The following is a 13049-nucleotide window of genomic DNA, read 5'->3' on the forward strand; positions in this document are numbered from 1 at the left end:
CCCCTCCGTTTGGCGCGTTCACGTGAAGGGGTAGGGGTGTCTCATTTCTCTTTTGGTTGGAGGGGTAGGGCTAAGGGGAAGGGCCAGATAGCCCTCGAAACGAAGATTTTTCTGGACCTCACTTCAAACGAAGGGCTAACGAAATTTTCAAGATGGCCGCTCACTCGAGCAAGCAGACCCGTAAATTTAACGATTTTTTGCCATTAATAAGGATTTTTATGAAAAGTTTTTATTATATGTATATTAATTTTCGTCTTGTGTTTGTGTTTATGGTGATGTTTTGTAAAGAAACGTTTGCAAAAAAACCACTAAAGTTTGCTAGCGGATAGCGCCGATTGCGCAATATTACAAAAATATATTTTTATGTCATATACACTTTACTGCATGCTACAAACAAATATGAAAGTTCAGTAGCACGGCAGTTTGCCGAGCTTTTGACAACGCATTGTTTGTTTTGCTTACGGCCATACTGTATGTGTACATGTAAATGAACGGATGCGTATGATGACGTATAACAGTGTTGTAGTGGTGTCCCATTTCTTAGGGGAAATATTTTAACCCTTCCCCTTTCCACTTCGTTTTAAGGGACAAGGGGAAGGGGCGAGGGGTAGGGGAAGGGGTAAGGGGTAGAATTGGGATTGGGCTTTAATGTGTTCTTATACAGCTCAAGCACACAACTTTGGTTTTATCCAAATTTTCATCTAGAAGCTTCTTATAATGAAAGTTGCCATATATATATATATATATATATATATATATATATATATACACACACGTATATATATATTTATTTTTGGACATAACCTTTTAAAATCACAGGTACTTTAGTTCACTCACTAGATTCATCTTCAGGCTTCATCTCCCTCCACCAGGGCTTAAAATTGACATGGACTAGCCTCATCTCCTCACCTTCATATAAATCAAGCCTGTCAGAAATAAACACAACCAAGTCACAAACAGTCTCTTTGGAGAGCCAATATATACAATAGATCAACTAAAGTACAGACAGATGTACAGTCATGTGTCAAAGTTATTGTAGCAGATCTTAGTATGAGGCAAACACAACCTCATACGAACAACATTACCAAGTACCCCTTGAGATTTAACAGCTTGTAGATCCATGTTTTGCAGCAATAACTTGAAGCAATCGTTTCCTGTATGACTTAATCAGTCTCTCACATCATTGTAGAGGAATTCCTCTTTTTATCATTGCTTCAGTTCATTGAGGTTTTTTGGAATTCTCTTTTGCACAGCTCTCTTAAGGTCCCACCACAGCATTTCCATTGGGTTGAAATCTGGAATTTGACTAGGCCATTCCAAAACATTGACGCTGTTATTTTCAGCCATTCTGGTGTAGATTTATTTGTGTGCTTCGCATCATTGTCCTGTTGCATGACCCAACTTCTGCTGAGCATTAAGTCGAAACAACATTTTGGTCTCATCTGACTACTGGACATTGTTCCAGACGTTTTGTGGTTTGTTCAGATGCAGTTTTGCAAACTTTATTTGTGCTTCTGTGTACTTTTTGGATAAAAGAATTCGTGCTGTCATGGAGCATATTATCTGAGCATATTATGATATGCTCAGAGGGAATAACAAAAAAACACATGTTACATCTCAGACCCTACAGGCCTCACTGAGAATGGTATTGTTATGTTATTGTTTAAGTCTGACCTTGGGGTGAATGCCTTTCATGCTGTAGATTGCCAGACCCTTTCCAGTTTTGCTCAACAATTGCTTCTCTAAAAGACCATTTTTTTATGTCTTTTCCTCTTGGCATTGTGTTAACATTTACATTTAGGCATTTGGCAGACACCCCTATCCAGAGCGACTTACATTTGTATCTCATTATACATCTAAAGGTTAAGGGCCTTGCTCAAGGGTGGGATAACTTGGTGGTTGTGGGGTTTGAACCTGGGACCTTCCGAACCGTAGTCCAATGCCTTAACCACTGAGCTACCCCTATCCCCACACCCAAGGGCCCAAGAGCTGCAAACTGCTAAAACTTCTGCTTTTATAGAGGTCTGTACATCTGCTGACGATCAATTAAACAAGGGCTGATGATTAGAAGCACTTGGCTGAAACTTAACTTACCCATTTGAATCCTGTGGAAGCAATATGGGGGTGTATAGCATTGCCCACATGTTATTGCCTTCAATTTTGTTAAAAAAGGGAAAAAAAGGGGGGGGGGGGGGTAGTACTAAGCCTAGTAACTAACTACTTAGCCTAGTACAAAGACCCATGATTTGACAGATGGGGGACTAACTTTTAGACTCAGCTAGTGACATACAACTATAATTCTACAATTTATATTAGTGTTTATTTTAATGTTTCACAAATGCTATTTATAATGCACAGACAATCTGTAACCTGTAACATTTACTGTGACTGCTTTACAGGTTTTTTGCCATGTTTAAAATGAAAGGCGTTATAACAAAATTAATGTGTGCAATCTTTTTATGTTTGAACAACTTTGTTTATTACAAAATGGGATATATAAAAAAAAAAAATCACATGCTGTGCTTGTGCTAATTTTCCATATAATGTTTTATGATGGGTGTTATTTGTCAAGCTGAATACAAATGGGTTTAAGAAGTCACAAGTCATTTGGTATTCATAAAAATCCTGTAAATGCTACAGAGTGTTTGTAAAATGAGTTTTATGAATTACTGCCCTTACAAACTATATATTTTCACCACATTTACAGCATTTAGAACGATCTGCCTAAGACACATAATATATGCTGCTAAACCATGTCTGCCAAATGCATAAATGTAAATAAAAAAAAATGTTCACTGGCATAGAATTGAGTCAAATGATTTCAATTTCTACTTTAACCCTCATTATTCAATTTGAGATACTTTAAAACACTTGACCATGGTGTCACTACATGCAAATAAGCTTTGGCAGTAATGAGCCGCGCACCCAATATGTGATCAATATACGCTCATGACATACAAAGAAAATCAGTGCTTATAAATATTTTGTATTATAAATATACTTTTATATATATATATATATATATATATATATATATATATATATATATACACACATTGGAACCTCGGATTACGAGTAACGTGGTTTACGAGTGTTCCGGAAGACGAGCAAAGATTTTTAATAATATTTTACTTAAAAAACGAGCATTGTCGTGGTTTACGAGCACCGAGTATCATGTATAACACATGCGCTTCTTGTTTTGACGGCGTCGCGTCATCAAAACTGAGCCAATGGTTTTTCTCTCTTTGGCGCTGCGGGTATTCATCTCTCCTGCTGGGTTTTAGTGCTCATCTCTTACTGGTATAATCAATCCGTGTGTGTGTGTGTGTGTGTGTGTGTGTTTCTTTCTCTTGCGCTGCATAGTGTGTGTGTTATGTGTGTGCGCGCATAATTTGACACCACGCCGGTCACACACAAACACACACGCTCTCTTTTTCTATCGCCTTTACTGTGTGTCAGTGTTTGAGTGTGTGTGTGTGTGTGTTATGTGTGTGAGGTTTTTTTTTTCTCTTGCGCTGCAGTGTGTGTGTGTTATGTGTGTGCTTGCGTAATTTGACACCGCGCAGGTTCACACACACACACTCTCTCTCGTCGTTAGTGTGTGTCAGTGTTTGAGTGTGTGTGTTATGTGTGTGTACGCGTAATTTGACACCGTGCCGGTTCTCTCTCTCGCCTTTAATGTGTTTGTGTGTGTGTGTGTGTGAAACAGAGAGGGGGTGCTTCACTCACATTATTTCTTATGGGAAAATGTGCTTTGATATACGAGTGTTTAAGAATACGAGCCCGCTTCTGGAACGAATTATGCTCGTAATCTGAGGTTCCATATATATATATATATATATATATATATATATATATATATATACACACACAAATACAGCCCTGGAAGAGGATAAGAGACTATATATATCCATATATATATATATTATATATATATACACACACACATACATACACACACACTGTATACAGTATATAAAAATTGCACAGAAATGCTTAGTGGAAAATATGGTTGCTTTGTTTATGATTATCAATATAATTTGCTTCTCAGGGTTTGATAGCTAAAAATATACTAGGTGTGGCAACAGCAGCAGCAATATAAAGTATTTTAGGAGATAGTAGGAGATCCGTGTGAGTGCCTCATGTAAAGAAACGACGACTGCTCTGGTATAACCCCTGTAAAAACATATGAGGAGGAGAAAATGTGCTGCTATAAGCAATAATCAAAAAAATAATAATAATATGGTCTGGTATGCAGAGCCTCCATTCTTTACCTGCTCCTTCTGCTAGCTTTCGACTGACCTACAAGCTCGAGATAACAATCACACACATCTAAGGAAATCATTACCAGAAACAAATACGTCATTCATGTTACACGTTTAACCTTTCACTTTGAGTAAGCTTGCCTTTATGCTGAGCGAATGTTATCAAAGTGTGCTTTGAGTGGAGCTTCAGCTGTCAAATCATGGTGGAGGTTGTAAATCAGGAAGGCTGTAGCTTTGGCACCCTGCTTCTGCAACACCATAAGGTTCAGAAACGGGAAGAACCGAATGCTAGGATTTCTTTCACTTCCAGTGTGTCCGCATGTCGCGTTTAAACAAGAGATAACTGAATGACGGGTATACTCACAGATAGTGGTCTGAACAGAATATGGATGTCTCTGCTATTAAGCGATCAGATCTCCTTTTGGAAGGGGTGGAATTTTCCGGGTCTGTCACATCAATCACTTCTGACAGCTCCTCCTGAGGGGTGCACAAAAGCAAAGACTTTTTATTTATTGTTTGAAAAATAGATGGGAATCTTCCAAGAAAGATGTGTGTTGCCTGCTCCACCCTCCACCCCTTTTTTTTTAGAAGAAAAAATCAAATATAAATAGCTAGTGCATCCTTTGCCCTCATCCTTTTCTTTAAAGAAAAACTGCCATTATTTCATAAAAAACTTTCAAACTAAATGAAATAGCTATTGCATATCTGTGCTTCTTGATAAAGGTTCTAGGAAAGTTTGATTCTCATAAACAATGTACAGTAAACCCTTGGATTGCGAGTAACTTGGTCTGTGAGTATTTTGCAAGATGAGCAATTTTTTTTTACTTAGTAAAGAAAGTTCATTTCCCTTGTTCATGAAGACTTTAGGGACACTTTGGATTGCTATCAACTTATAGATTTAGCCAACTTATATATGTGTATGTTAATTGATTATGTTGATTAAGCAAAAAAGAAATACTATAGCTACATATTAAGGGGACCTTTAATGCAAATTCCTTTTTAGATGGATCTCCTGGGTGTATGTACAAACAAAATGAAATGTGAAAAAAAAATCCTCTTTTTGTTTTGGCTTAAACAAGCCCATTAGCTCCTATAAGATGACATCATTGTTGCTCAGCTATGTAGGGGTCAGACTGCTGTAGCTTATTTACATAGACACAGAAACAGAATGATTGAAACAGGAAAGAGTAGAGATTTTAGTAAAAATTTGTTTAGAAATAAGCTTAATAATCTAATATTTGTTTTTTTGTAATATTATTTTAAGAAGGTAAAGTAGATAAATGTAACTATATTCAAGATATTATTTTAAGAACCAGTAAAATATGGGAGCTTTAAAGTATAGAGGTGGTAGTTTTTATGTACTACTAAAGGTATGAACGATCATGCTGGTATGATGTCATCTGGTGAACTCGAGGTTAAAAACAACTTCCTGACTTTCTGTATAGGAATACAAAGTTAAGGGGACCTTTTCTTTGTTTTTGTCTAGTTGAATAACTAGATAAAAGCGCCACGGAAAAACTTCATAGGTTTCAGGAAAATACAAACACCAACAAGTGAAAAAGAACCTAAGAAGGTGTTTCTAAAAATTCTGTTCCTGACACAGCCAAGTTCAAATGTGCTTCTAAAATGACGGAGGTCACAAAGTTTTCTGTTTTTATGCTGTTTCCTTTATGTCTAGTCTTTATACCTGAAGTCGAGAGAAAACCCCAGTCCTGAGGTTTCCAAAGCCATATTTCTGCAGCTTTTTCAGGTCGTCTTCTGAGGACTCAATGTATGGCTGCTGCTCGACCTGCCAATCAAAATCCTCTTCTTCATCTTCCTGACATGCCTCGCTCATGCTGCATGCTCCTTTAAAGTTAGGCAAAGGCAGAATAAAAAAAAGAAGGCAACTTTAGCAACATAGAGGAGAGAGGAGCTTGAGTGACAGAAAGAGTAAGCGTTATGTTTCAACATACCAGTCTCTTCGACCAGAGGCTGTGCAGACCTGGAACCTTTGGGGGCCAAGAGACTGGTGAGCATGTGCAGGCCCTCAAAGTGTTGTCCTGCCGTCTCCTTAGGGACTCGCATTGTGAAGAGACCTGACACAAACACAAGCACACACAAGTTCTCATTAATAAACGCAAGTACTGGAGTGCACATTTTTCAATATTTAACGAACCCAACATTTTCCAATAATAACCAAGTTTAACTCAGCCTATCAGTATTAGAAGAAAAGTTGTCATTATACCTTTATCCTTATATTCATATAACTGCTATAATTAATAAAAGTGTGCGCATTAATTAACCCTTAAATCTCAAACAGCATGAATATACATTCTGGAAATACAACACTGGTCAATGTTTGATAAAAAAATAAAAAATAAAAAATAAAGACTCCTGCCAGTGTGCATTAACAGGGAGGCGTCAGACATCAAACCATGTTTATGGGCGTTTAGATACGTCATGTAGACTCATGCCGTTATTGCTGGAATATAGGAGTGACTTTGCAAAAATGTACACCCTACAAAATGCTCATTTGAATGGTCTTATTACACAACCATCTAAACACATGATCACATATTATTTTTTGCTTAGTCATGTTTATATAGCTGGTTAAAATGAAAGAGTATTCATTTTATCATACTGCCTAGGTTGTGCTAAAAAAAGTGTACAAGACACTCCTTACCGCACATTGAGCCTCTATATACAGTATATATTGCACGTTAAAGCATAATAATACAAACTAAAATGCTCTGGGTTTTAAGAATTAACAGTGCTTATATTCCTACATTGCATGTAACAATTCCTTAGTTGCACGATTTGATAACAAGAAAATAAAAAATAAATAACAGGGCACTGTTTTGACACGTTCTGTATCTTGGTTAAGACCAAATAATGTGACAAATGATCTCATTAAGAGAATGTTTTAAAAATTTTAAGGATTAACAGTCCTCATCTTCTCACATTAAAATTAACAAATTTTACATTTACACTGCAATATTTAACTATTAAATGTACCATTTTGTATTAAAACATTAATCTAGGCTAATTATTAAAAGATATCGACAAACACCATCTAAATTCCTGACTGTGCATAGATTACCTGTAATAATAAATCACAGCCTTTTGTAGTTTAATAAATGGTCCACAGGTCCTTACTGAAATTAGAAATTAAGTTAATTAAGTGCTTAACTGTGCAGCAGTGTTTAAAGTTACTGCCTTGCTAAATCGTGCAGGTCTACAAGCATCATATACCTATGAAAACTTTCCTGGTGGGTAATAAAGGCAATGATCTACTTCGTAAACAGGTTTGTAACTGATTTTATATCCTGGTAAGTTTGCTTCCAGATACAGATAAGTTCAAAAAAACTGCTGTATTCAGGAAAACACACCAACATTACTGGACTAGTGCTTTTAGCAATAAACGCTGACACAAAACAAAGCAGAGTCTAGCTGTTAATCACCTTGTCAGCCAAAAAAAAAATTATACACTTCAGGAAAAGATAAATAGCATGATGTATGTTATATTAATATAATATTAATAAAATTATCATATTATTATCATAATATTATCATGTATATCAATATACAATGTTTATCAATAAATTTAGTAAGTTCTTTCTTTCCCAAAGTGTTTGTCATCAAGTGACTCGAGGATATGAAAGACCATTGATTCCATTACTGTAAGTCACAGAAACATGGATATACAGCAATGTAGTGTCAATGATCACAAGCTTTTTGCCGACACTGGCATCACTTTATACTTCTCCAGTAACACCCATCAATAAATAAACTTCACATTTATTGTCAATGCAAAAGCATGATGACTTCCAACAGGGTTGGAGTTGCCATTAAACAGTGTTGCAGAGACATGGCCTCAGGCTTTGGCAAATTTGTTTATTTATTTATCTCCCCCCTTGGGTTTTTCCCCATAGTCGAGGTTGCCCTGCATCTCAGTGCCTCTGTATTTTATATGGTCATAGGTTTAAGAGCCTTGCCCAGCAACCTGGCAGTGGTGCCACTTAAACCCCTGACCCGCCGATCAGCAACCCAGAGCCTCAACCGCTTGCATCAAGCTTAAGACCGGTAAAGGCATGTGGAAAGAGTGCGATTTGAGACTAATGAGAGTTTGGAGAAAATGGCAGATACAGATACAGCTTTTTTACTCGTGCAACTTTTGATAATGTTACCCCATAAAATGCATTTCTGTTGCATCTCTCAGAATCTTGTAACCACGGTACAGAATCGGTTATTCAAGCTGAATAACGGTCAATTTTGGCTGATCGACTGGTGCATCTCTACTATAAACTCAATAAATCATTAAAAAATCAATTTTGGAGTCAATGTGGTGATGATACATGACTCATAATTCATATTTAAATCAATCCCCCCCCTTCTCCAATAAAAGTATTATCTAACATACAGTCGGCAGTTTGAGAGATTGCCTACAGTTTGAGCACTAATACTGAAAATGAAATGAAGCAATTAAGATGCGATTGAAGTCTAGAGTCCAAGCTTTAATTTAAGGGGTTTAACAAAAAATATTACATTAATCATTTATGAATTAGAGCCTTTTGTTTACCAACACCCTTTTTTTTACAGACTCAAAAGCCTGTGAAATGTATGAATATAAAGATTCATCTTAAAAAACACTTTGATGCCTTAATAATGGCTTTCAAGTAGTTCTAGTGGAGCAAAATAACTAGTTTATTAAAGAAGCAAATCATAATCCGTCAATAATAAACGGGCGAGGTTGTGCTGTATTGCTGGATATACCGTACAGTAGCACAACTGTGATGCCTTCACTCCCCCTCATGTGATATTGCTTAATTATAGTTCTCCCTGTGCACAAAACAGATGATTTCACTAATTAGTTCTGTCTGAAGAGTCGTGCTAATTAGAATCAGCTGCTTCAGTTAATGGATAGAACAAATACGTGGCAGGACTTTTACTTCCTGAAGCTGCGAAGTGAATTATGAAATTCTGTGTCAAATTTCAGTACATGATCTTCAGGAAGCGATCAAGCAGGCATGGATTGTGTGAGTGACACCAGAGGACCACAGGCATCTTTTTGACTCCCTGCTGACTCCATGCAGGGTTTAAAGATATCGAGAATATCATTAAAACACTGAATTTCACTTCTGTCTCAATATTTATGGCCGGACAAGAGGCCTGGAGAAAATCCTGTAACCTTGTACAGTTTTTATAAAAAATGTATTAAATTAAGTTACAGTGGAACCTTGGATTACAGGCATAATTCATTCCGGAAGATTCCAAAACACTCGTAAACCAAATTTATTTTTCCTACAAGAAATAATGAAAACTCAAATTATTTATTCCACAGCCCAAAAAAAGAAAAACATAAAATAATAATACGAAATATAAAGAAAAAATAAAACAAATTAACCTGCACTAAAAATAAATCCCGACAGAAAAGTGTTTCCGTTTATGCGCGCAGGCGCTGTGTGTGTGTGTTTGTCGTTATGTGTGCGTGCACGTAATTTGACACCGTGCTAGTTCACAAACACACACACACACTAAAGGCGTGAGAGAGAGAGAGAGAGAGAGAGAGAGAGAGAGAGATAGTGTGTGAACCGGCACAGTGTCAAATTATGCGCGCACACACAGATGACAAGCTGAGGGAGAAAATGCATGCACCGATGTTGATTATACCAGTAAGAGACGCGCACTAAGACTGAGCAGGGGAGATGATTACACACAATTCCAGAGCGCAAGAGAGAGAAAAAACATTGGCTCAGTTGTGATCACGTGACGCTCAGTGTCAAAACAAGAAGCTCATGCGTGATACATGATACTCGGTACTCGTAAACCAAGACTTGCTCGTTTTCCAAATCAATTTTTTAGTTAAAAATCTTTGCTGTATTTTACAGGTTTCCCTGTATTTTAAAGTAATGAAATTTAAAGTAGGAAAGTAATGCAAAAGTGTGGTAACTTTTTATATTAACTGACATAAGTTGTTCAAACTGCAGATGCTGGTAAAAAGGTAATACATAACACGGTCTCCATCACAAAAGATGTATTTGTGATGTATTTGTGGCATCATTGTAGCTAACTTTGAAAATCCCCTTCACAGTTGATGGTCTCTCACTGCATGGTTTTTTCTCGGTGCTGGTTTCGGCTTCTTTAAACTTCTTCATCCCTTTGTGCACACTGATCTTGTCAACCGTGTCATCTCCGTAAACAGTCTGTATCACAGTGCGAGACCATCAACTGTGAGAAGGGAGAGTTTCAAAGAGGATTTGAGAGTTGGGCTCTACAATGCCACAAATACATCACTTGTAATGGAGACTATGCTGAGTAGTACACCTTTGTATAGCGGAAGAGTTACTCTACCAGCATGTGCAATTTAAACCACCTCTGGCAGTTAGTTAAAAAAAGTTATGCCAACTTTTGCATTATTTTTCGGTAAAGCATTGTGCATGCTGTAAATTATAGTTCTTAAAGGAAAAAAAAAAAAAAAGAAAGAAAGAAAGAAAATCAATGTCGGCCAAAATCAGCATCGACAAGTCAGACTTTAAAAAAAAAAAAAAAAAATGCAATTAGTGCATCTGTAGTAATACTTATTTTTTTTAACTACAGGAGAATATATTATTTTAACAAGATATAAATTACTTGTGTTGTTTTATTCTGTATTTGCGTTCTACCGTAAGCTGGTCACTTAAATCCTCAGTAAAGCACACAGAGATACACTACACTGAGATACAGTAAGCTGATCTAAGCTGATCTAAGCTTATTTGTCTGCCTTTTAAATCCTACTGAGAAAAACATATCAGTTGGCACATGTCGGTTAGATTTAATGTAAAATGACACTCTCATTCTCTGTACATTAGCTTGTTCCTCAGTACGCCAAACCCAAAAGGGAAAATAAAACAACTTGGTCGTTCCTTTAAGATTACACTCCATCCATTATGCTGGAGTCAGAGAAATCTAAGTCAGAGAATCAATGCCAGCAATAACAGCAATTGGAGTACAACTGCCCTGCACTGCCAGCACTGCATATACTCTCTCTCTTTTTTTGTACAGAATACAAAAGCAACACTGTGCACACTTTCATTACAAGACGAGTTGAGTTCTCCTCTACATATTTATAAATGACACTATTCATATTACTCGTGCACTAAGTGTCTGATGTTAAATAACCAGACTGCGATTATTACAGGCAAAATAATAACAATTTTAATTTGTTAAAATTGATGTTTCAACTCCTTCCCAGATTAACTTTCAGGGAATTCAAACATTACGTACCGTAATTTGACCACAGACGCCCAGACCTTTATTTATAACTTTTGTACTAGGCCAGTCACTTTCTAAGAATGAATTTAAGTACAGTGTTTATAAACAATTATGTGCCTAAAATGTTAAAAACTTTTATTAAATAATGATGCTCTAAATGCTTGCCCTAAAAATTTCACTCACTTTTCGAGTGGCAAAATAACAAAGTGGCTCCATCTGTACATTATACAACAGTTCCGAGCAAGTCATCTGGATGAGAGGCATTCCACGACTGGTGATAATAGAAGGTAACAGCACTGAGACGTTTAACTATACGCATCACTCTGCATCATAGGTGTTCTAACAATCCTCAATTACACTAATGGTTGGTTGCCAGCATGGGTAAAAGTAGGTCTGTACGGTTCACATATATTATATGTATATTCAATTTTTTATTCATTCATTCATTTATTAATTTATTTATTTTTGTTCACAGCTAACATGAGATACACACGTAACCAGCTTCTAACACAAGACTGAATTCCAAATCCCTTCCTAACCCTTGATCAAGGCCACTACTTGGTGTGCAGAACAAATACAAGTGGATTGTACACACTTGCTTTCCATTTTACACTATTTAAGCTTCAGTCCTGAACCCCCTCAAATGAATGTAGCTAATATTCTAAAGCAGAATAAATAGAAACATTAAAGTTAATCTTGTAAATTCAGGAATGTCCTTGCATACTATGGTATATAGTACATGTGCTGATATTCAGCACAACCTTATGTGAACTTTTTATATAGATGGTGTCTTAGATGTACATTTTATCAGTGTCTTCATCAGGACTGTGCGAGTAGAAAAGGACACATTTTCCCAAATGACCTTTAAAAGAAAATTGACTGCTGCAGAGAAATGTGTGTCATTAAAGAAAGAAACATTAATTACTGCAGCAGTTCTCAGACCAAACCATAAGGGAGACCATCTGGCAGTACAGATATACAATATTAGCTAAGCCATCATTGTAATCCATAAAACACTTAACAGTTTGTAGTGAGAATAATTATGCTAGACAAAGATTTTCTTACAGCTTTAAGCTGTATTTCTCCGATCATGGCTCTTCTCGGGCTGTTGGACCTGCCTGATTTACGCGGGAATGTCTTCTGATTAGAGCTCGCTGTAATCTTGACCGACCGTCTGCTGCTGCTGTGAGCGGTCTCGTCTGGACGTCCTAAAAACACTCAACTGCCCAAAAGAGCTCGTCTTAACTGTGGACTCAGTCACTCACTCATCATCTATGACGCTTTATCATGTGTACAGTACAGGGTCACGGGGGTCTGGAGCCTATCCCAGGAGACTTGGGGCACAAGGCGGGGTACACCCTGGACAGGGTGCCAATCCATCGCAGGGCACACACTCTCACACTCAAGCCGGGGAGAAAATGCTAATTTCATGCGCACAGAACCGAGGTGGGAATCAAACCCAGACCCTGGAGACGCAGGCGACAGTACTAACCATTAAGACACCGAGCAGATCAGCTGAACTGCACCAGAGATAATGCAATTTTGTCACAC

General features: G+C 37.1%; 1 protein-coding gene across 1 annotated transcript in view; it reads right to left on the bottom strand.

The window, feature by feature from the left end:
• Positions 1-13049, bottom strand: part of shq1 (SHQ1, H/ACA ribonucleoprotein assembly factor) — a 73816-nt gene that overhangs the window by 47864 nt on the left and 12903 nt on the right. Inside the window, exons 4-7 of the mRNA XM_053497806.1 lie at positions 6221-6343; positions 5953-6113; positions 4630-4742; positions 838-926 (exon numbers count right to left, since the gene is read on the bottom strand). Coding sequence (XP_053353781.1) covers positions 838-926; positions 4630-4742; positions 5953-6113; positions 6221-6343 — 486 coding nt within the window. The remainder of the gene's footprint in view (positions 1-837; positions 927-4629; positions 4743-5952; positions 6114-6220; positions 6344-13049) is intronic.

Source organism: Clarias gariepinus, chromosome 6, assembly GCF_024256425.1.
Source record: "Clarias gariepinus isolate MV-2021 ecotype Netherlands chromosome 6, CGAR_prim_01v2, whole genome shotgun sequence".
NCBI lineage: Eukaryota > Metazoa > Chordata > Actinopteri > Siluriformes > Clariidae > Clarias > Clarias gariepinus.